The following is a 23,690-nucleotide window of genomic DNA, read 5'->3' on the forward strand; positions in this document are numbered from 1 at the left end:
ATAAACCAATAAAAACAAAATGGTACAAATAAAGTGCAGCAGATGCAATGACTGCGGTGACTTTAACCATTGAAAGGATGCTATGACAAAGATATCACTTTCCTTATTCAAACTGATTTTTTTCCCCTCAATATAGGCTATGATTGAGCTGAAGAATGAAAGCGGTAACATATACTTGGATATTCATGAGGAATATCACACTCATTCTAGTTCATAGAAACGGCTCTATATCAGACGGGCTGCGGCGTTGATTTTGTGTGAAAAGATTGTTGTATCGATAAAATGAAACACTAGTTTCACGTATATTTGCCTTCAATAATTCAAGCACTTTTCAAGTACCCTTTCATAAATTTGGCTGTTTTCAAGGGTTTTCCAGGACTTACATTTCAAAGTCAAAGTCAAATTCAAGCACTTTAAAGGTGCAGTGTGTAACTTTTTCACTCTACTTAAGCATAAAAATACCATACTATGTTTGCATATATTGCTAACATAAGTTCACACACTCGTTTCTCTGAAAAACACTTCTGCAGCCAGATATTTTACTTTGAAATGTGTGTTTCCAGGCTGGAACGTGTGTTATTGTTTTGGTCAGGTGATACTGCATGTTGCCGATTTTCATTGTCCACTGCACTCGTTCCTGTTGCGTCTCAAACTGGCGACCGGTGTGAGTGTCGAGTCTGAGGAGACGGGAGAAACGACGATCTCTAATATTTTGAATTCGACTGCAGTTCCTATTTCCACCACTAGCTGTCATTCTTACAGACTGCACCTTTAAGCACCTTGTACGAACCCTGTATAAAGACCCATGTTCAGGCATCTATACGTTGATAAACTGACCTGATACCAGTTGTTATAGTTGTATCCTGCATTGTTGGCCTGCATGTCCATCATCTGACCCGAGGCTGCTGATTGGTCGTCTGTTCGCTGTCTCTTTGCATCCGGCTCCTCTGAGCTGCATCACACCAGACAAAACACTCATCTCAACTTTTTGTTACAAGTTCTCTCAAATTGTTGTTTTAAATATGCAAATTAGCCATCTTATTAAATGTGCACTCATTTGCATACATTATCCAATGTTCAGATTTCTGTTTTGGAAAAGTCAGATTCATAATTACTGTTTGATGTAGTTGATGTATTAAGTTTTTCCCAGAGGGGGTTTTGGATTTCTCTTTTGCAGAAAATACCGTCGACACAGACAAACACATTTTCACATGTTTTCAGGAATAAAATGTCCTGTATATGAGGCGAATGATCTGAACAAACCGTCAGAATATAGATATGAATAAAACTCTAGTTTGGTGTGCAAATCTGCTGAAGTGGAGATTTATGAGTAAAACTCGCTGCATTTAAAGACCCCCTGTGGAGAAAATGCAGCTTTTAATAATGTTTATGCGTCTATGTGTTGTTTTTAATATGCTTTAAGACAAACCATGTGTAAATTCAGAAGTCAAACCCATTCCTGAGTATTTTCTCTTTAAAACTGTATTGTAAAACTGTAAGTATTGTCTCAGCTCTGTCATCAGTGTAGAGTAGAGAAAGAGTTCAGGTCAGTTTTATCTGTGAATCCGGTCCTAAAGTGACAGAAGCCTAATATTCCTACTGTTGTCCGTGTCAATGTTAATAAACACAACAAAATACAGCTTTGACAAAGATAAAACTATTTCATTTCTACAGTGAACAAATAGTGTTTTTACATTTAGGCCTAATTATTAATTTCTGTACCTGAATACTGTTAGACTTCGTAACCATTTAATTTTCATCTCTGCTTGTAATTTGTGTATTTGTTCTTATTACTGTCTGTTCACTTGTTTTTAATAATGCCTGAACTTTATCAGTTAGGCTAGCAGTGTTTGATGCGGTATGATCCGATCCGTGGCTCAATAACCGTAAATGATCAGAACCGTGAATTTTGTGATGTGTTCCACCACTAGGCATGTGCCGGTATCACATTTTCATGCTGCGATTAATTGAGTGAGCTTTTATCACGGTATACGGTATTATCACGATATTTTAATTGCACATGAGAAACAAATGGATTGGGGGGTGGTGTAAAAAATAAATAAAACTTGCATCACAAGGTGTAATTGTGATTGTCAAAACATTTAGTAACTAAACTGAATTTTATTAAGTTTAGTGACAACATGTTACAATGATTACATGGTACAATGACTGGTAGGCTACTGTTTCTATTGCTTAACACAAATTTAACGATTTCAATTCAATACTTGGGATTTGATTTAAATCTTGATTCAATATTGACTAATTTTGGATAAATATTAGGAAGGCTACAGTAGATAGCCCACATGTTATTTTTTTCTCATGAAAAAAAAATATCTCACAAAATGCTATGTAACCATATAGAGCCCTATCAGCTGGTATTATTAAAGGTTACAAATAACTAATTAAATCAAATATAATGTGGTTTTCATTATAACAATTATGTAATGAAACAAGTAAAAATATAATAAATATGTTAAAAATGCAGTGCACATATTCAGCAAAATACTCCTCTTTATCTATTAGTTTTAGTCATCTAACATGCTGCTGGTCATTAAATGGTTTAAATGTAACGTTATGTGACAATTGTTCTGTTTCATATCAAAAGTAACCTGCTCTGTCTTGTTTGTCCGTCTTCGTATCCTCTTTGCTCCGCGATTTTTCTCTGCGTGAGAAAACGGATGTGTGGCGTGAGCGTGTGAAGAGTCTCACGCTGAATGCGTCGAGTTGGCAGCTCTGCTTTTAGAAGCGGGATGGATCCGGATAGTTCGGCGGCGGCCATAGACTGTATGCGGCGGCGTTCCTCCTCCCACCATGCTGCTTCTCCATGTGAGGACTGTTTACATTAGACTAGAAGTGCACCGGCCGCATGCTTATACACGTGGCGATTGTTTACATCAGAGTGCGCACGTGTTTCGCGCAGCATATACGCAGTGTTTGTTTAAGCGGTTGATGGAAAATAAGCTATAATGCGCGTTCTAAAAATCTAAATTCGGATTATTATTTTTCGCGCTATTTTTAAGTGCCCGCGATAACAATATCGTGCATATTCATTACCGCGATTTATCGCATTACCGAATACCGGCACATGCCTATCCACCACTAGTAATAAGCACAGATTCACATAATGGCGTGCAGGAGATCCTGTGTGAGTCTCTTACCCGTTCTCTGCTTTCCTCTTTAACGTCTCCTGCTCCGTCTCGAGCCGCTGATGCTGTTCGTATGCCGCCACAAGCCTGCGGTTAAAAACAGTAAAGTTAGACACAGCTTCCCTAAACTAATGTTCAGAGTAAAGGTCCCTACACACCGAGTCAGAAATTTTTGCACGTTAAAAAATACGACCTCACGTTGTGTCAATCACCTTTACACACTGCCTCCGAAACTTTCGTCCGTCATACAAAGATTCAGATCGGGTTCGATTATCTGCGTTTTTCGCATGCGTAGCACTTTGAGGTGTTTTTACAAGTCAGCCAACGAATGACGAATACGAAAAGACGCATATGAAAAGACTCAGTGTGCAAGAAGCTTAAAGGTGCAGTCTGTAAGAATGACAGCTAGTGGTCGAAACCGGTACTGCAGTCCAAATTCAAGATATCAGAGATCGTTGTTGTTTTAACAGCGGAAAGACGTCAGTACACTCCGTTTTATAAGTTCAAATCCTCCGTTAATCTACTAACTCTCCTGACTGCTTTGTCGGACAAAAAAAGGCGGATTCAGCGGATGGCGGATTATGATTGGTCAGATCGCCTGTCAATCAAACTCCCTGCGAAGGATCAATTGACAACGAAAGCCGAGAACACTTACAGACTGCAAGCTGATGAATAGATTTATCCGCGTTTTAATGCTCTCGTTCATAAAGATTTTTAGATGGATCGAGGCTTTTTAGGTTGTGTGGAATCTGCAATCTCTGACCTAGTTTGTTCGTTTCCATGGCTACAGGGTTTCTGCAGGTTTCAGTAAGTCAAATTTAAGACCTTTTTAAGACCATAAAGATTGAAATTTAAGACATACACGACGCATTATCCAAGTTAGATAGATAGTTACCTCGGGATCATTAAGAGTATCTATCTATCTATCTATGATTATCTGATGTGTGTATGTGTGAGAGAGAAAGAGATATTTTTTGATAGAAAATTTTACTTTTGCATATACTGTAAAAACACAATTATTGTTGATTTTAGTTGATCATAGTTGATCATAACTAGAGAGGAAATGATGAGATGATTAAAGTGACCAAAATTATCACGTTTATCACAGAATCCTGTTCAAAAAGTACTAATACTACAGAATGAAGTCAATTCAACAAGTTTTATGTCGAAAAACAGCAAATAACAAATTGATTAGCATCAATATGCACTTTTTGTTTACGTAAACATTAAAATACCATTAAAAATGATGGCCAGATTTTAAAAGAGTGTCTTGCAACATGTTATCTACTAACATGTACAAGTTCAAATAAAGTTGACAAAAAAGGTTTTATACAAAGATAAACCTCATATTTCAGCCTTTAAATATTTTTTTATGAAAGAAATGAGTCAAAAAAGATAAATTACTGACATTTACACATTAGCTTATATTTATTAGTAGTGTTTGGGTGCACCCCCATCCTTCATGTTGACTGAGCTCTCAGTGTTGTTATGGACAGGGGTGATTGGTTGGTTCCTGTCACATGACCTGCGGTGCGTTTGGCGGCATTCTGAAAAGTTTAGATTTTTTTCATCTCGTTGCGCCTGGTAAAAAAAATTAGCGCGTCGCTTCAATTATGAGCACGCTTGCCCACGCGCCTACATTTGAACAAACTTGAACACGCACAAAGACGCGATATGAGAACGGCCTCTGGCGAGCTAACTCAGATCAAGTGTTGGAGACGCCTGCTCTAGGGCTCCGTTGTGTAGGCTACAACTCTATACTTTTTTGCTACTTTGTAATAACTTTCTGCGGTCAGCGTTTCTGGAAATGAACGAGGGTAAACACTTTAGACCTGACTAAATGAAATTTAAGATCTAGGATGAAAATCTGGCCGTTTTTAAGACTTTAAGGCCTTAAAGTTTAAAATTCGGAACTTTAAATTTAAGACCCCGCGGAAACCCTGAGGTTGTGTTTTCCGACAACTGGCATCCCGGGGTGTCGAAATACTATTGGCTGAACTGGCAGTGGGCGGAGTCACACAGACCAAAACAAAAAACGACTGATAACACGGAACGTGTAAAATAATCAGTAAAATGGCTGTATGTAGAGGTGTTCTTCAGAGAAACGAGTACGTGATCTTAGCATGTTTCCTGAATATCTGCAAACACATGGTATTTCTATGCTTTAGCAGAGTACAAATGCTACTACATACAGCACCTTTAAGAATAGAGGAAAGTTACGTACACGTTGATGTCACTGCCGAAGTCCTCGAGGAACTCGACCTTGCGCTGGGAGAAGGTGACGCGTGACTCGAGAGGCATCGAGCTGCTCAGCGCTCGGTCGAAGCACGCGATGATCTCCGGCTCGTTCTGCTGGACGTCTCCGCTGTACTCGAGCTCGAGCAGGTTCAGGTACAGCTTCGGGTTCGTCTGCAGGCGCAAACACACACACACAGTCAAACCTGAGTGTATTCAGACACCTTCAACTAGTGATGGGTCATTCATGAATAATCCCATTCATTGCGTGTCACAAATAACCCGAACTTCCCATCACTACCTTCAACATTTCTCACATTATCAGTTTATTCGCTATAGTTTAGAAAATGGTAATAAAATATGAGCAGAACTCAGTTGATATTTGACTGGTTTTGTCCGTCCTTCTGTTAGACTGTCTCACACATGAATTATGTTGAATATCTGTCAGCTGTTAAATTTAACTACACAATTAGATAATACCAGTTTAGCTCAACCAATCACCAAGCAATGCTTCATTGTGTTCAGTCTGCGTGTAAAAAGACCATTAGCAATTAAAGACAAAACACTTCAGAAAAACATGATCAGCTCAAAGAGTATGAATAAAGTTTGGTCCCAAATTATGATAAATTTTACTGGTAGTCTCTGTATGAAGAATTTATGGGTATAATGTCACATAATAGTAAAAGTATATATTTTTTAAATGATGTTCTCATGCCAATAATTCTATTGTACTAGTTCTTTTATCAGGGTTTCTGCAGGGTTTGGTCAGTCAAATTTAAGACTTTTTAAGACCTTTTTATGACCATTATGATTGAAATTTATGACCTACATGAATTACGAAAAATTCATTAAAATTCTTTTCAAAAGTTTTTTTTTTTTTTTATTGACTTTCGTTGAAAGTAACAAGATGTATTATTTAAATGCCTAAAGACAGATCCAACGCCTTCTTACCCAGTGTGCAATATGCTTGATACTGATTATTTGCAGCGGGCTTGAGCCAACTACTAAACACACCATCTTTGAGCCATGGCTCGTTAAATGTACACTTTCCCATTGTGATAGACCGGGAGATTTTAGTTAGGGCTGGGCAATATGGCCAAAGGCAATTATCACGATAATTGTTTTATATTAGTCAATATCGATAATTATCACGATACTGTAAATGTCAAATCTTTATTTCTTTCAAGTTTAAAGGCAGACTGTTGCTTCTAAGTTAAAGTTGTAGAAACCAGAGTGTTAATTGTGGTTTTAAACTAACTATACTCTTTATTGTCAGAAAATATAATGACAAACACTTGCTAAAACAGGTGAACATTTCACAAATCTGAGGTAGGACATTCAAACATTTGTCCTTAACAAAATAAATATCTTTATTGGGAAAATAATTACTTAGTTTCTGCATGTGCTAATAGGGGTCAAGTCTTGAAACAGGTTTGTGTTGCCTAACTTTGATGGCACGTATCTTCAGGAAATGTATGAAAAACAGTAGCCTAAATACATTATTAAATACTGTAAATATTCCATTAGTCCTTTAATACATTATCAGCACTAATAATATAATAAAATTCAATATGTATATCCCACATGGTGCAGTTAATATTACTAGGCTAATGTTACTGTAAATCCATGATAAATGATGGGAGATTGTAGACTGAAAAGCCTTCTGACTGTATCGTTGCGCACAGTGTTTATTCTGTTTGTCAGCGCTGTTTCATCTGCCTTTAAACTGGTTTAAATCACTGAGACAGCGTGTTCTTCGCTGAATTCAAGCACTTCTCACTGGATCTTGTGACCGAGACCGATCGGAGTAAACGCATCAGTTCTATTGAGCTAGCGCTGCGCTGCCGTTTGGACTTGGAGCCGAGCGGGTAAATGGTCCGTGTGGCGCGCGTTTCAAATGAGCGTTCCGCTTTTGGCGCATTTAACATTATGCCGCCAGCGCATTTTCAGGGGGAAAAGGCAATGGTAGAACCAACGAACGAACGAGCATATCAATTTAAGACGTGGCTAAATGAAATTTATGACCTTGTATGGAAAATCCGGACGTTTTTATGACTTTTTATGGCCTAAAATTCTTATTATTAAATTTAAGACGTTTTATGACTTTTTATGACTCCGCGGAAACCCTGTTTATACTGCAATATTTATCACAGAGATGGAAAAAAAAATAATTTATGACAATAAATATAAAAAAATAAAATAAATTCCAATAATTAAAAAAATAACAACAATCTTGTCAAATTAAATGGATTATGCATTGTTATATTGGTGCATACAAATGAAAATACTTAAATATTTGTGTTCATTCAGCGAAAATAACGCGACCTCGTCTTTTTCGACGGCCTCCATCAGCACTTTCTTGGCCTTCCCGATGCTCTTCTGCACCTTGACCATCTGTCGCGCCAGTTTCACCGCGTAGAACGAGGACTCGCTGCTGTTCTTCCCGTTGGTGATGGCGTCCCGCAGCAAAGCCTCGGCTTCGTCCATGTTCCCGTGCCGGCGCTCCAGACTCACCCGTCTCAACCTCACCATGGCCAGTCCCGGGACGCCCTCCTCGAACGCTTTCAGGATGCTCCGGGCCTCATCGATGCTGCCTGTCAGATTTTACAGAAATCAGTGTCAAACACGCATGCATGCGGTGCACACACACATAAAGAGATACTATACACACTACCAGTCAAAAGTGTTGGATCGGTAGATTTTTTGTTTTTAAAAGAAGTCTCTTCTGCTCACCGAGGCTGCATTTATTTGATTAAAAATACAAATAAAATAGTTAAATATAACCATTTAAAATAACTTTTCTATGCGAATAGAAAGTTAAAAAAAAATGCATTTATTTTTAAATATAATCTTTCTATTTCAAATGACCTGAAGACTGGAGTAATGATGCTGAAAATCCAGCTTTGATCACAGGAAAAAAAAATTACACTTTACTATTATATTCACATAGAAAACAGCTGATTTACATTGGAATAATATTTCACAATATTACTTTTTTTTTTTTGTATAAATGCAGCTCTGGTGAGCGGAAGAGACTTTTAAAAACATTTAAAATCTTACAGATCTAAAACTTCTGACTGGTTTTGCCAATCTCAGCTATTTGATCATCATAAAATGTAACTTAAGGCATGAAAATATTCAGATATAAGCATTAACATCATAATTTTCTGTAAAGCTGCTTTGAAACAATGTGTATTTATTGTGAAAAGTGGGATAAAAATAAATTGGACTTGACAAATTACCAGATTTTCTGGAAAATAAGTCGCACCGTGTCAAAATTGAATTGTTGAGAGAGAAAAAAAAACATTGTATAAGTCACATTTTATTACTACTTTCAGAAATTATGTAAAATATCGGTAAAAACAAAACTTTTACAAATATTTAACGATTCAAGCTGGTTTTCGCCACAGAATAAAACATTTTAAAAGATAATTGCGATTAAAGTCAGAATTGCGAGAAATAAAAACGCAATTGAGAGTCACAATTATCTTTTAAAATGTTTAGTTTAGTTCCCATCACTACAGAAAAAATGAAAATAAAATATATATTTAGAACAGGAATGAAAAACATACAAGTATAAATGCCATTCACTATAAACGACAACATAAATGCCAAGCAAAACTAAAATGCATTCTACAAATTTTGTTGCTAATTTGAAATATGTTATTTGTGGAGTTGTGTTGTTTCAGGATTCCTCCATTCAAATAGACTTTCCACGCTGGAAAAAGGAAGCAGCGAAAGAGGAGAATATGGATGTGGGAAAAGAGGCCAATTTTGCACATGGAGCGTGAGGCGAGTGGTTTTAAGGTTTGGCGTTGATCAATACACCATTTAATGTTGCATTTTTATCTACTTACATTCCAGAAAATACGGTACTTGATTTTTTGTATTGTTTAAAGGGTTAATTCACCAAAAAATGAAAATTATCCCATAATTTACTCACCCTCAAGCCATCCTAGGTGTATATGACATTGTTCTTTCAGTCAAACAAACTAAATGGTGACAGATTTTGAAGTCCAAAAAAAAGTGCATCCATCCATTATAAAATAAATCAGCCGTACGGCTCCAGGGGTTAATAAAGGCCGTCTGAAGCGTTTTTGTAGGAGAAATATCCATATTTTAATATGGATATATATCTTTCGGCTGAAAGAAGAAAGTCATATCCACCTAGGATGGCTTGAGGGTGAATAAATTATGGGATAATTTTTGAGTGAATTAACCCCTTAATATCCGTTTACCAAGTCAACAGCGTAACGTTTTACCTTGCTGCTCTTCAAAGGCCGCCCAGAGCAGGTGAACGGTGGGTTTCTTGGGAAGGTGGACAGTGCACGCCTTCTTATAGATGTGCCGAACGCCCTCGGTGCTGTAGCTCTCCAGATACTTGGCATACTTCAGGAGAGAGAGAGAGCAACAGATAGAGAGATAGAGAGAGAGAGAGAGAGAGAGAGAGAGAGAGAGAGAGAGAGAGAGAGAGAGAGAGAGAGAGAGAGAGAGAGAGAGAGAGAGAGAGAGAGAGAGAGAGAGAGAGAGAGAGAGGAGGAATAACAGAAGAAGAGGGAAAAGAACACATAAAACTTGAGCTTTCATTTCACATCCCCTGCACTGGTGAATTTCCACAAGATCGTTTTGAGAATTTCTGTTTTAAACCCATCAGCACCTTCATGGAACCAATAAGATAAGTTTCTGTAAGGTAGAAGGAGACGGAGAGGTGCAACGTAGTTGGCAAATGCTGCAGTCAAATCTTGTGTGGCAAAGCAGGCCATCCCCTAATATAACAGATACAGTCAAATATCAACGTTACACGCAAAGAGTGCAGCAAGTTTTTACTGTGGAAGTGATGATATCGTTGATGGGGAAGCAGAGGGTTGGACTGAGGGAATGGAGGCGGGGGACGCGAGCGCGTGTAGCTAACCTTGATCCAGAACTCCTCGTACAGCGCGCAGGCGATCAGGCAGCGCTCGAACAGAACCACCACGCGCTCCGGCGTCCCGTTCTCCAGCTCGAAGTCCAGGTACTCCCTCCAGTTGTGCAGCTGGGTCTTCTCCAGCGCCTTCACGTGGAAGTACGGGCGCTTGATCTGCGGGGGGGAACACAGCGCTCGTCAGATGTAATCAGGTGTGTGTGTGTGAGAGTGAGTGTGTGAGAGTGAGTGAGTGTGAGTAAGTGTGAGAGCGAGCGAGTGTAAGTGTGTGAGAGTGAGTGAGTGAATGAGTGAGTGTGAGTGAGCGAGTGTGAGCGAGCGAGTGTGAGTAAGTGTGTGAGAGTGAGTGAGTGAGTGAATGAGCGAGTGTGAGTGAGCGAGTGTGAGAGCGAGCGAGTGTGAGTAAGTGCGTGAGAGTGAGTGAGTGAATGAGTGAGAGTGAGCGAGTGTGTGAGAGCGAGCGAGAGTGAGTGTGAGTGAGCGAGCGTGAGTGTGAGCGAGCGAGCATGAGTGAGTGAGTGTGAGCGAGTGTGTGAGAGCGAGCGAGTGTGTGAGAGAGCGAGCGAGCATGAGTGAGTGTGAGTGTGTGAGAGCGAGCGTGAGTGAGAGTGTGTGAGAGCGAGTATGTGAGTGTAGTGTGTCTGTGTGTGTGTGTGTGTGTGTACAATCGTTCATTCAAACTAGATTTTTCTAACTAAAAAGTTAAACTGAAAACTAAATATATTCACATTCACTGCTGTGATCGCTAAGATTTTCAATGCTTTTTAAAAGAAGTCTCTTCTGCTCATCAAGGCTGCATTTATTTGATAAAAAAAAAAAGTATTCTGTTAAATATGACAATAAAAATAAAAAAACTAATTTATTCCTTGAATTTTCAGCATCATTAGTTCAGTCTTCAGTGTCACATGATCCCTCAGAAACATAAGAGAGGTACAGACGCTTGATCAGCGGGCGAAACCAGCGTTCGTCAGATGTGAGAGTTTAAGAGGGACGAGACGGTTTACATACAAACTTTCATTAAAACTAGATTTTTAATCGGTGGAATAAGCGGTGGAATACTCGATCACAAAAAAATAAAAATAAAAACATGCACCCAATTAATCAGTTTATCATCAGATTGACGGTTCAACCGAACTGAGGCCATCCTTAAAAATATTTTGGTTTGCAGTAACAGCAAAAAAAAAGAAAAAAAGGGTCGGTAGGTCGGTCTATATTTTTTTATATATAAAAAAAATAATATAAAAAAGTATATATTTTTTCATTAAAAAAAAAAAAAATCAGGGTCGGTGGGGGGGATGACATTTTTCACCTATGTCTAAGGGCTGTTTACACCAGGCCACTTCATGCGTTTTCTCAGATCGGATTGCAATCTGATTTATCAAAACGATTCCATTTACACCTGGTTACATAGGCTAAATGTGTGTTGTTTTTTTGCGGATATAAATCCGATCTTCAATTACCGCTATATGTAGATTTAATGGAGTGCACGTCACCGAAAGCAACAGTTATGACTAACGTTACATTATTTTATTGATCATCAGCTAAAATTTCTGAATCAAAGCCCGCAATAAGAGAAAGCGGAAACAGCCCTGGTAAGATCATTTCGTTTCTTTACATTTAATGATGATGATTGTGTGTTAAGCATCAGCGACTTACTTTCACTTTGATTTGCGATAGTTTGCACGTTGATGCTCAGCTTCTCATCTGCGGCAATGCGTGTTGCAGTAGCGTCGTCATATCTGACTAAAACATGACATATAGCCTATAACACGCTCTCGCATGTTTATTTTTTAATAAACCATATTCAACAACATATAAAAATGAAATAATCTTTAGAGTAAAGCCGCAGCCATCATTACCAAGCGCGAACCATTGACAGTGAATGAAACGAAGCAAACTTAGCCTACAGGCCGTAGTGTGACATGCGTTAACGGTTAACCAATGGTGTAAACATAATCATAGATGAGGCGCCACGGGTTTTTATTTAAAAGAAAGAACGTAGCTTATGTTTGTATGTAGGTCTAGGCAATTTATATTCACAATACTTAATAACTAATATTATTTTATTGCATTTGTATTAGTTGTTTGAAGAGTTAAAAAAAAATCGGTCGGTCTTAATGCAAGTTTACAACCGGCAAGTCGGTCGGACTGAAAGGGAAAAAAAATAAATAATTGGGTCGGTACTAAATTGACAGGGTCGGTCGGGTTACGGCAAACAAGAATATTTTTAAGGATGGCCTGAAAGGAATCGTGCAGCCTTGAAATAATGCCATCAACTGGAAATAAATTAAGCAAATAAATGCTTGAATCCAACCATTGTCTAGGGATGTCCCGATAACACTTTCTGCAGAACGAGTCCGATACCGATACTTTGCTTGTTGGTACTCGCCGATACCGATACCTGAATTTTCACTGCATTTGTCATTTTTAAATGTATTAGTAGATAAACCAAAAGAATATACATCATATTAGTTGGCTTAATTTGTTCATCAAATTCAAATGTTCAAATGTTTGTCAAAACCAGTGAAATATCAATTATTTAACCCAATTTTGATATTACAACAAAAACTACAAGCCTAATTAATGTGAATTTAAAACAAGTAAGCAGTCAGTGACAATATAAGAACCAACAATCGAATTACAAATAGGACAAATAAATACAATAGAACAAAGAAAGGCTACAAATGATGATATCGTCCATCGGCACAACCCTACATCCGACTGAACAAACTTTCCACTGACGTCTGTTTAAAGGGATGTGCTCGACCGGCTCGCGCGTCTGTGCCGTTGCGCACTTAATCCACTGCGCGTTTTCCTCTTATCAGCTCGCGCACCACAGCTATGTTACTATACACACGCACCTTGTACGAACCCTGTGAAATGAGCCCAAACCGCCGACATTATACTTTTCTATGCCTCAGTTCATCTCCACAAAGCACTCGCGGCGGACAGTTTCGTTCTGCAAAATGTGTGTGGTATCGGCGAATTTTTATGAGTACGAGTATATGAGGACAGTATCGGCCCGATCCCCAATGCCAGTATCGGTATCGGGACATCCCTACCATTGTCTCAATGGGATTTAAGAAATACCTTCATGTGATCATGTGTGTTGTGCACGTGTGTAGTGCTGTGATCATGTGTGTTGTGCACGTGTGTAGTGCTGTGATCATGTGTGTTGTGCACGTGTGTAGTGCTGTGATCATGTGTGTTGTGCGCGTGTGTAGTGCTGTGATCATGTGTGTTGTGCACGTGTGTAGTGCTGTTGTGTGTTGTGCACGTGTGTAGTGCTGTGATCATGTGTGTTGTGCACGTGTGTAGTGCTGTGATCATGTGTGTTGTGCACGTGTGTAGTGCTGTGATCATGTGTGTTGTGCACGTGTGTAGTGCTGTGATCATGTGTGTTGTGCGCGTGTGTAGTGCTGTGATCATGTGTGTTGTGCACGTGTGTAGTGCTGTGATCATGTGTGTTGTGCGCGTGTGTAGTGCTGTGATCATGTGTGTTGTGCACGTGTGTAGTGCTGTGATCATGTGTGTTGTGCGCGTGTGTAGTGCTGTGATCATGTGTGTTGTGCACGTGTGTAGTGCTGTGATCATGTGTGTTGTGCGCGTGTGTAGTGCTGTGATCATGTGTGTTGTGCACGTGTGTAGTGCTGTTGTGTGTTGTGCACGTGTGTAGTGCTGTGATCATGTGTGTTGTGCACGTGTGTAGTGCTGTGATCATGTGTGTTGTGCACGTGTGTAGTGCTGTGATGCACATAACAGATTTAGTCTTACAAACGTGCGTACATTAACGCGTCATGTATAACGTATTTGGTCATTGGTTGCAACTGAATATTTAACAAGTATTTGATTAAAAAAAAAGCTGGTCATGTAATCCACATGCAAACGAATGTGTGAATCAGCAACATTTTTGGGGTTCATAAAGAATTTTCAGATTATGAAATCGGATTGGATTTATTTCGATCAGTGCATGTGACCCTCTATGACCAACTTCTTTTTTTGTCAATGAAATTAATGTACTATATTTTAGTTTGATAATGTTTTTTTTTTTATTTAATATTTTGTATTTTTAGGGGATTTTTTTATAGTCAATTATATTTACGCTGTATTTATAATCCACTTATTCACTTTTTGAGCATAGACCTGAAAATTAAATTTCCAACTCAAAATGTCATAAATCTTGAATGCTTTAAATTGACAGACTGAAGTTTGATCTCTTTTCAAAGACGACACTTGGCAGATTATTGCTGAAGTGAAAAAGGGTACTTAAAAGAAACAGAATTTTACGTGCATTATGAAAAATCCACAAAAATACTATTTTCAAATTTAATATGAAATCTATATTTTCAAAATCACGTTTTACTCTAAAACTGCTAAATAATCAAAGCCATATATCTAAAGTTGTGTTCCAAATTTGAGGATGATATCTCAATAAATGATCTTTCAGTGAGAGTGTGTTCGGCTGCAGTACCAAACGCTTCCACTAGAGGAAACTCGTCTCCATTCATTTCCAATGCGTCACTTTAGACAGCGAGGAGCACAAGTGACTATTCTTTACAGGACCATTAAACCTGTTCGAATCATGTCCATGATTTTTTGTGTTCACAAAGCAAGTGCCAAAACCTTTACCAAGTTTCATACCATTCCCGTGAAAAAAAAACACATCTTAAACACATCTAGCATAAACACACTCACCCCCTCCTCGAAGGCCCATCGCTTGCTGACTTCATGCTCGTTGTGGTTGAACACCTCCTGCCGAGTCTCGATCACCTTGTGCCTCATGTTCTCGATCTCCGTCACTCTCTGAAGGGCAAAACACAGCGTCCTGAGCGTCGCGTCGTGAAAGCGCAAACATTTTATCTCGTCTGATGTCCAGCTACGCAAAAGGTCTACGTCACCATGAGTTTGACAGAAACAGTACGGTTTGCACACCCAGTGAATCAGCTGTGGCCCAAGCCCCGGTGCTGGGAAGGGACGGTGTCATTTCGTCACGAGCCCGTCCCACTTTAAGCCCAAGTCCCTGATTGGATGCCAACCTGGACCCTCAGGTTTTCATTGGCTGCTAACGGAAAGACACCTCTTCAAACCTGCACACGTTTTGCTTGTCTCCAGGATCAGCTAGACGCCCCTGCCTACCTGTGCCATGTTTGATAACCCCATAGATGGCAGGTTGGCTCTCTTACCTTTGCGGGATCTGGCAGATCCTCCGTTCCCGGCGGAAGCTCTTCGCCAGGGGCGTCGTCTCCGCTAGGCTTGTTAGCATTAGCTAGTTCCACTCGCAGCGCCACGAACTCCTCCTCCGACAGGAAGTGCTTGGGGTTGTTGCTCTGCACGTGTTCTTTGAACCTGAACAAAGAGTCAAATTTACAACTTGCAAAAAAAAAATACCGTATGACATCAGGAATTTCTCATTAGCCGCGTTTTCATTACAGATTTGCGCAAAACTTTCGCGATATTTTCTAAATGTCATGTTAAAATGCCTCATTCCAAGCTAATAAACACATAACGGTTCATTAAGTAAGGTCTTTATACACCACTGAAAACAGTGTTATGTATATGATATTGCATTTCTGTCAACAGATCCTCCTAAATATTACACACTGCACCTTTAATGTCATCAGGAATTTCTCATTCGCGTTTCCATTACAGATTGCTCAAACTGATTTTTCCCGCCATAAATATATATTGACCTGAAGAATTAAAGCTGTATCATATACTTGGGATATGAGGAATATGAGGAATATTATGCTCATAGCCATGAGAAATGGCTCTATATATATGCAGCGTTAATCTTGCATGAAAAGATTGTTTTATCGATAAAATTAAACTAATTTCACATATATTGTCTTCCAATAATTCAAGCGCTTTCAAGAACCTTTTCATAAATATGGCCGTTTTCATGGGTTTTAAAGGACTTAAATGTCAAAAAGTAAATATTCCTCGCCTGAAAACACCTCATGCGAGCGTAAGAACTGATATATGGGAGTTTTTGCAAAATTGACGTGTTTCCATTGGGCGTATTTTCAAGTCGCAATTTGCACAATTTGAAGGGTAATGGAAACGCGGCTAGTGTACAAATGTGACCCTGGATCACAAAACCAGTCACGAGTCGCACGGGTAAATTTGTGGCAACAGGATTTGTTTTAAATCTGTATTCATCGAGTCGAATCGAGAATCGAAATGAAATAGAGAGCTTGCGAACTGAAACATCTGAATCGATACCCAGCCCTTGTCACAAATGAACTTCAGAAGCAATGCATTATGGGTTAACGCCGCAGACATCAGAATAGTGGTCGACCGATATTGGTTTTTTGATGGCCGATGCTGATCTGATATCATATCACACATACACTATATTTATTTTAATCAATATTTAATAAATTGGGGAAATCTTTAAAATAAACATGCTTATACTTTAGATGGCAACTTCTTGAATCTGCAATCTTATTACAGTATACAATAAAGTAATTGTTTAAAAATATATGAATATGTGAATAAACAGTAAACACTGACGGCACTCAGTAATTGGTACATTCACTGGTAATCATTTTAACAAATGAAGTCACGGTAATGCTAATATTATATACAGCACACAGTGAAAACGATGTGAATATGCCACAGTGGGCACCTGGGTATGGCACAGCATATTTTAAATGAAGGATTTAAAGTTTTTCGATCGCGTCTCCTGAAGCTGATCTTCTGTACTCACTCACTCTCACTCACTCACTCACTCACAAAATTAAATGGTCATATTCATTAAATCATTAAATTTAGATGCGCATTTGCTGAATGTTGACGGTAAATGAGAAAGTATTTTAGCCTGATTGTTTGCCTTTTCTGCAACCAAAGCAAACGCTTTACTTTTTCGCATACCATTTACTTTCTTTGTTTACCAGTTCTGTCTAACCAAGTATTAGATATGACTGACAGAGATGGTAAACTAATGAAGACGGTGAATGTGAGTGAGCGCTGTGTGATCAGGCGCTGCCGTTCTCAGCGCCGCCCGTCAAAATAAGAGTCCGGAGCGCCGTCAAAATAAAAGTCCCGCTTCCAACACATCGCCCAATATTTTAAAAATGCCAATTATAGGCCGATATATATGGGTCGAGCACTACATCAGAAGTGTTGCATGCGAGTGTATGGTGCTCACTTCTGGAAGTGCTGCGAGTACAGCTGTGTGGGGATGCAGAGGATCCGGTCGTAGACGGCGGTGACGTTAGCCAGTTTGTCCTGCTCCGTCTCCCAGGCGATGTAAGCCTCCCACAGGCGGTCCGAGCGGAAGTCCGTGCCACACGCCAGAACCGCGTGCTCATAGGACCTGAAGGAACACAAGCACAGCACTGAACAATGGCATCTGCATCTGGTTTTTTTATTTAAAGGGGTCATATAATGGTATATGCACTTTTACAAGTTGGTTGTACTGAAGTGTGTGTTGGCAGTGCCTGTACACAACCATCATATAATGATAAAAATCCATCCAGTGTTTTTTTTAAATCATCTTATATGTTTTCCCCCCATCTCAAATCAAGCCGTTCGATCTTGTGACGTCACACGGTCGGACGCCCCTCCCACGATTGTTGATTGACAGCAGCGTTTCAACAGACCCGCCCGCGGCTGTTTACACTCAGGGTACATTACGGCATGTTTTCTATGCACGACGTTCTCAATATAATTCATAATCCCATGTTTATAATGAACAACGCGTTATGGTTATTATTACAAACGGTGTGCGCACAGAACAGAGGGGCGGGGTGAGCAAAGCTCATTATCATTTAAAGACACATGCACTTTAACGGCATGCTGAAAACAGCTGTTCTTGACCAGGTAAAATGAGTGTTTTCTTACAATACTAATGAGAATTTTTAAAGTATATTACAAACTTTTCATTTAGACCCTAAAGAATCATATTAGCTTGTACAAAAATGGCATTATATGAGCCCTATAATAACCTTCGGAGTAAAGGTCCTTGCACACCGAGTCCGAAATTCTCGTACGTTAAAAAAATAAATACAACCTCACGTCGTGTCACTCACGTTCACACACTGCCTCCGAGACTTTCATCCGCCATAAAAAATAAAAATAAAAAACGGATCGGGTTCAATTTTCTGCGTTCTCCCTTCCCTGACATCCGTTATGGGCTAAAAACTAAACTTACTGCCAGATTCTGGAAGATGAATTCTTCAAACAGTGGCACAAGAGGATCTGGTGCTGGTCCTTCAAGAGTCACTCTCAATCTGCCCGTCTATAAAGCCTATAAAAATACAGTCTTCATGTATTTCACTACACTTCAGCTTGTGATTCTGATTAAGTGGGGGGGACTCTTTCCCTAACCTGAGTCTCTGAGATCCTGATATCCTGCACTTCTGGAGACTCCAGGTAGTTCCAGTTCTGGAAAATAGTGGCGCTGGAGACTAAAGGGGTCCTGATGGGTTCACACTTATGGCCGCTTTTCCACTACACAGTACCAGCTCGCCTCGGCTTTGTTTGGTTTTCCACTGTGTAAAAGTTGTACCTGTACCTGCTTCCAGGTACTTTTTTCCGTACCACCTCCGGCGAGGTTCTGAGCGAGCTGAGGCGATACTAAAATGTGACGTGAAAACACGGCAGACTGCTGATTGGTCAGAGAGAATCGTCACTATTCACTGCGTCATCATTGCACGCGCCAGACGGAGTATCCTGAATAAAAAACAGCAAAAACAAAAACAGCATACACTCGATTTCCTCCATTGTCCTGTGTGTGTGGGTAGCGCGGGTGTGTCTCACGCATAGACAGTAAAATAAAGGTCTCGCGTAGAAGATTAAGTCACGGCAGTTTCCTGCGGCGTCGCTATGACGACCAGGTACTATTGAGGAGGTACTATCTGCAATGGAAACCGGAGCGAAAAGCGAGTCGAGGCGAGCTGGTACTGGTAATGGAAAAGCGCCATTAGTTCTTTTGCAGTTAACGTGTCTTTTCTTCTCCAGCTGTTTTTGTCTGACCCAATGAGCATTTCACTGTCCAATGGTCATGCTTTTCTGTAAGCATGAATACAATGGTCAAGCAATTTCTGTACCTGAATACTACTGTTAAACTATTATTTAGTATTTATCTCTGCTTTTATCAGTTAGGCTAGTAGTTTTTGATGTGGTATCGAAGACCTTCAAGTGAGCTTTAAGTAATAAATATATATATATATATATATATAAAAAATAAAAACAACATCTTTTTTTTTCTTTGCTGATCCGAAAAATGATCCAATCCGTGGCTCAAAAACCGTAAATGATCTGAACCGTGAATTTTGTGATGCGTTCCAGCACTACTCGCATGTGACTTGTGAACCAAGAAGAAAATGCAACATTGTAACACATTAAGTCCTGTTGCGGAACAAAGCAAACATTTGAAAACATGTCTAATTTAAGAGCTCGTGAATAACACACAACAAGTTAAACTTGTCTATGAAACTCCTGATGTTCTTCCGGTTAGTGCACTTACGCTCTGATGCGGTTCTCCGCCTCCCCGTCGCTGGTGTCCTGGTTCTCTCGCAGGAACGTGATGTAATGAAGCCACAGGTCCACGCTGAGCGGGATGGCCTGAAGACCTCGCCGGTACACCTGCAAACATTCAAATCGGTTCATTTCTAATTCTAAGTGTGAATCTCATAAAAACGTGATTTCATGCCAAAATCAATTCATGTTACATTTATATAGCGTTTTCACAACACACCTTGTTTCAGAGCAGCTTTTACAAACAATCACGCTGATGATGTTTATAATATCTCACATTTTGCACTGATACTTAACCGTTGAGGTATGCTATAGTATATAGTCATGGGTAAGAAATAAATTGTATCTAAGTCTCCCTGTGGTGAAAATACAGCTTTTAATGTTGTTTATATGTCTCTTTTTAATATGCTTTATGACAAAGCATGTGTAAGTTCATAAGTCGACACCATTGCTGAGTATTTCCTCCTTAAAACTGCAGTGAACCAAAGACAGTCTCAAAAACACGCTTTGAAATCGCTGGTGTTTCTGACGTCACAAACTACCTTGTAACCAATCAGATCAACGTGTGATCGTCAACCAGTGGATCTCTGAGTGAGTGAGTGGAGGCGGGGTGAATTTGCATATTCATACAAACGTGCATACTAAATGAGGCAAGGGTGTCGAGTTACATTCAAGATATTTTAAAGCATGAAGAATTTTCTTCAAGGAAAAACACTTAAATGTGTCAGAAAACTAAACCTATTTTTTGTGACTATGACAACAAAATATTTTTCATGAGTTTTGCAGCTTGATCAGACTCACCTCATCAGCCATCTGGATGTAACCATGTTTCCTCTCAATATCAGCATATTTCTTCCAGTACCCATAACAGTACGGATAGTGCAGGAAAAACGCATCGAATGCCTTCCTTGAAGCCACCAGGTGGTTCTGAAACAAAAGACATGCTGATGAATGCTTGTGATGCTTTAGTATTAAAGGGTTAGTTCACCGATATCATTTTTGAGAGCCTGATTACAAAAACAAAAGTCTCTCCATTAAAAGCCACATCCCAAACACACAATCATAATGTTCTCATATTCATTTTATGAAGCTGATATGACAGACGTTATTAATCAGACTATTTTCCTTTTTCAAAGTGATTTCAATCATATTTCAAGCAATTCAAAACCATCATGTTGAACAGTCGCATCTGAAGGAAATACATTATTTATCGGCTTTAACATATCGGCCAGATTTTCTTATTGGGCCGATAACGATAACATTATAAATGAACATATATCGATCGAACATGATCCGATTTAATCAAGGCTTTTACTCGCATATAAACATTGATCAGCGAACATACATAAAGCACTTAAACATGGTAAACAGAAGCTCAGCTGTACTTGATGCACGATCTCTTTTGTATTGCGATATATTGTAGTGAATAAACTTTCAATGAAGGGACTTTTATCAGAAATATCTTAATTAGTGTTTTGAAGATGAAAATCCTCAGTGATTTACCTCTTGCTCGACGTACTGCAGAAGGTAGACCCATCCGTTAAAGTCTTCCGGGTTATCTTCCACCACCTTCGAAAGACGCTCGTATTCTGTGGGAAACTCAGGCTCTTGTGGTTCGGTTGGTTCTGCTGCTGGTTCGGCTCCTGGTTCTGCTGGTTCTTCTTCTTTGGGAGCGTCTTCCAGCTCCATATTGGAAGGGCTCTCGGAGTCTCCCGTCTGTTTCACCGGATCCGGCTCCACCGATTGGTCCACGAAGTCTCCGTTTGATTCCGTCGGCTGCCCGTCGACCGGGTTTGAGTTTTCCAGGACGGGTTCTGAAGGACTGGTCTTCGGGTCAATGTTTTCCGCTGCGGATTTCAGATGCTCCAGCGAGAACAGCTGTAACTGTTCCACGGCGGACTCGTGGGTTTCTGGTTCTGGGAGAGGGGGAGCCGGTGCCGTGGTCCAGTCGGGTGCGGTCGGTTCTGAGCCCTCCATCGCAGACGAGTCCCCGTTATCAGGGGCGTTCGTGTCCAACATCCCGGTCATGGGCTCAGCTGAAACAAACCGATGGGAAACCGTTACGTAAAGCAGGTTTTTGACCCCCAAACATGATCATTGTCAATGAAGCCATGCGTTTTTGTAAGAAAACAATATCCATATTTATTTCTGTTATATTAAAAAATATCCTGGCTCTTCCAAGCTTTATAATGATGCCTTAGATTTTGAAGCCCAAAAAAGTGCATCCATCCATCATAAAAGTAATCCACACGGTTAATAAAGGCCTTCTGAAGCGAAGCCATGCGTTTGAGTAAGAAAAATATCCATATTTATAGCTTTATAAACTATAATCAGAGTAAAGTATGGGATAATTTTCATTTTTCTGAAGACAACAATCATCTCATAATACTTTTGCTGGCAAAATATGTCAGTTGTAATGCAATATGCCTTATTAGCACAAGATAACGCCCAATTTGCACATATTTTAAAGCTTTGAGGTTTCAGGCTATTTATACGCAGGCTTGATTGATATGAATGAATCTACAAACTCTGTGCAAACCGCAAGTTTAACGTTACATCAAATCAACTCAAGATGGTTTGGAATATTCACTATAAAAAAACAAACAAACACACACACACAAAAAAACATGAACGGAAATTAAAACGTCAAAACCTTGAGAGTTTATTAATGGTTATATTAAGTATTTGTAGCGTTTCCTGGTCAAACGACACACGATGGTTCGTCGAAGTTAGTTTGCTAAAAAAAATAGTTAGCCTACTGATCAAAACAGGCTTTACAACGCGTTCGGTTTGTTTTAAAAGGCTAATCAGTTTTCAAACCACGAAAATATGTTCTACAATTATGAAAACGTTTCCAATAGCATCGGTCTGGTTTCGGCCTGCTCTTTTCACGCGTTAGCTGAACTGCTAACGACCCGACGCCGTTGATTTACCTCAGAGTGTTCTAGAAAAGACCGCGCGCGAATCGCGGGAAATACACGGAGAGGAGGATACTTACCAGAATCTTCCATGAAACTGGGTTAAAACGGCAGATATTTGCACAACTTCTTCGAAGTTTTTATGCGGCTGATAACATGTGGTCGAACGGCCGCGCTCTATCGCATTCAACACCAGCTGCGACGAGGAAAGGACACGAATGCTTTGCGCATGCGCACTGCGCTACGAAGTACGAAGTACGAACCTCAAAACACAAAATAAAAGGCGCCGCGGCCCAATATATTTTTTTTTTTTTGGGGGATAAATATGAAAGCCCATTTCCTCCACATGAAACATAAATAACGCTTAAATCTTGATTATGACATAAAAAGTCATTATGGATACATCATAATTTTGACTTTTTTTGTCATAACTATAACAAAACTGTCGAAATTGTGACATAAAGAGTCATAGTTATGACATACAAAGATAAAAATCATGACTTTTTATGTCATTATGAATTTTAAGCCAGAAATTCTACTTTATCTGTACACACTTTAACACATCTCTTTTCGTTGGCTTTTAATACATTGCAATGTCTTGTTTTGTTCTTCTCTGTTTCCTTTTATCTGTTATATTATGGTCTTTTATTTTGTATTGTACAGCACATTGGTTAGCCTTGCTGTCATTAAGTGAGCTTAAGAGATAAACTGAACTGAACTGAATTCAACTCAAAATGATGATTTACAGAAGCAGATCCATACGATTAGACAAAATTTGACGTTTATTTGAAACACCTGACATCAAAGTGTAGTTACAGCACTATGAAAATTATATTTGCGGTAAATGTATAAATGTATAGGCCTTGTGAAACAATATCAACCTGCGTTGAATGAAACTGACCCTAAAAATGGCCAAAACCCTTTTTTTTACTTCATTCTGCACTTGTCTGGCTAATTTGTTAAATCAGTTCATTGCATAAGAACATG

At 39.4% G+C, this 23,690-nt stretch overlaps 1 protein-coding gene across 3 annotated transcripts in view; it reads right to left on the minus strand.

Moving 5' to 3' along the window:
* Nucleotides 1–22,955, minus strand: part of prpf39 (PRP39 pre-mRNA processing factor 39 homolog (yeast)) — a 28,478-nt gene extending 5,523 nt beyond the window's left edge. For 2 of the 3 annotated variants that reach the window (XM_084433183.1, XM_084433184.1), the window contains exons 1-13: nt 22,784–22,943; nt 21,289–21,821; nt 20,587–20,712; nt 19,775–19,893; nt 17,453–17,620; nt 15,486–15,648; nt 14,998–15,105; nt 10,294–10,458; nt 9,644–9,770; nt 7,707–7,975; nt 5,371–5,555; nt 3,159–3,233; nt 838–952 (exon numbers count right to left, since the gene is read on the minus strand). In XM_084433183.1, coding sequence (XP_084289309.1) covers nt 838–952; nt 3,159–3,233; nt 5,371–5,555; nt 7,707–7,975; nt 9,644–9,770; nt 10,294–10,458; nt 14,998–15,105; nt 15,486–15,648; nt 17,453–17,620; nt 19,775–19,893; nt 20,587–20,712; nt 21,289–21,821; nt 22,784–22,796 — 2,166 coding nt within the window. In that variant the 5' untranslated portion in view covers nt 22,797–22,943. Of the gene's footprint in view, nt 1–837; nt 953–3,158; nt 3,234–5,370; nt 5,556–7,706; nt 7,976–9,643; nt 9,771–10,293; nt 10,459–14,997; nt 15,106–15,485; nt 15,649–17,452; nt 17,621–19,774; nt 19,894–20,586; nt 20,713–21,288; nt 21,822–22,783 lie in introns of all 3 variants that reach the window. The other variant, XM_084433182.1, reaches the window with a different exon arrangement.
* Nucleotides 22,956–23,690: the final 735 nt, after the last annotated feature.

This window comes from Rutilus rutilus, assembly GCF_951802725.1.
Source record: "Rutilus rutilus genome assembly, chromosome: 15".
Lineage (NCBI taxonomy): Eukaryota > Metazoa > Chordata > Actinopteri > Cypriniformes > Leuciscidae > Rutilus > Rutilus rutilus.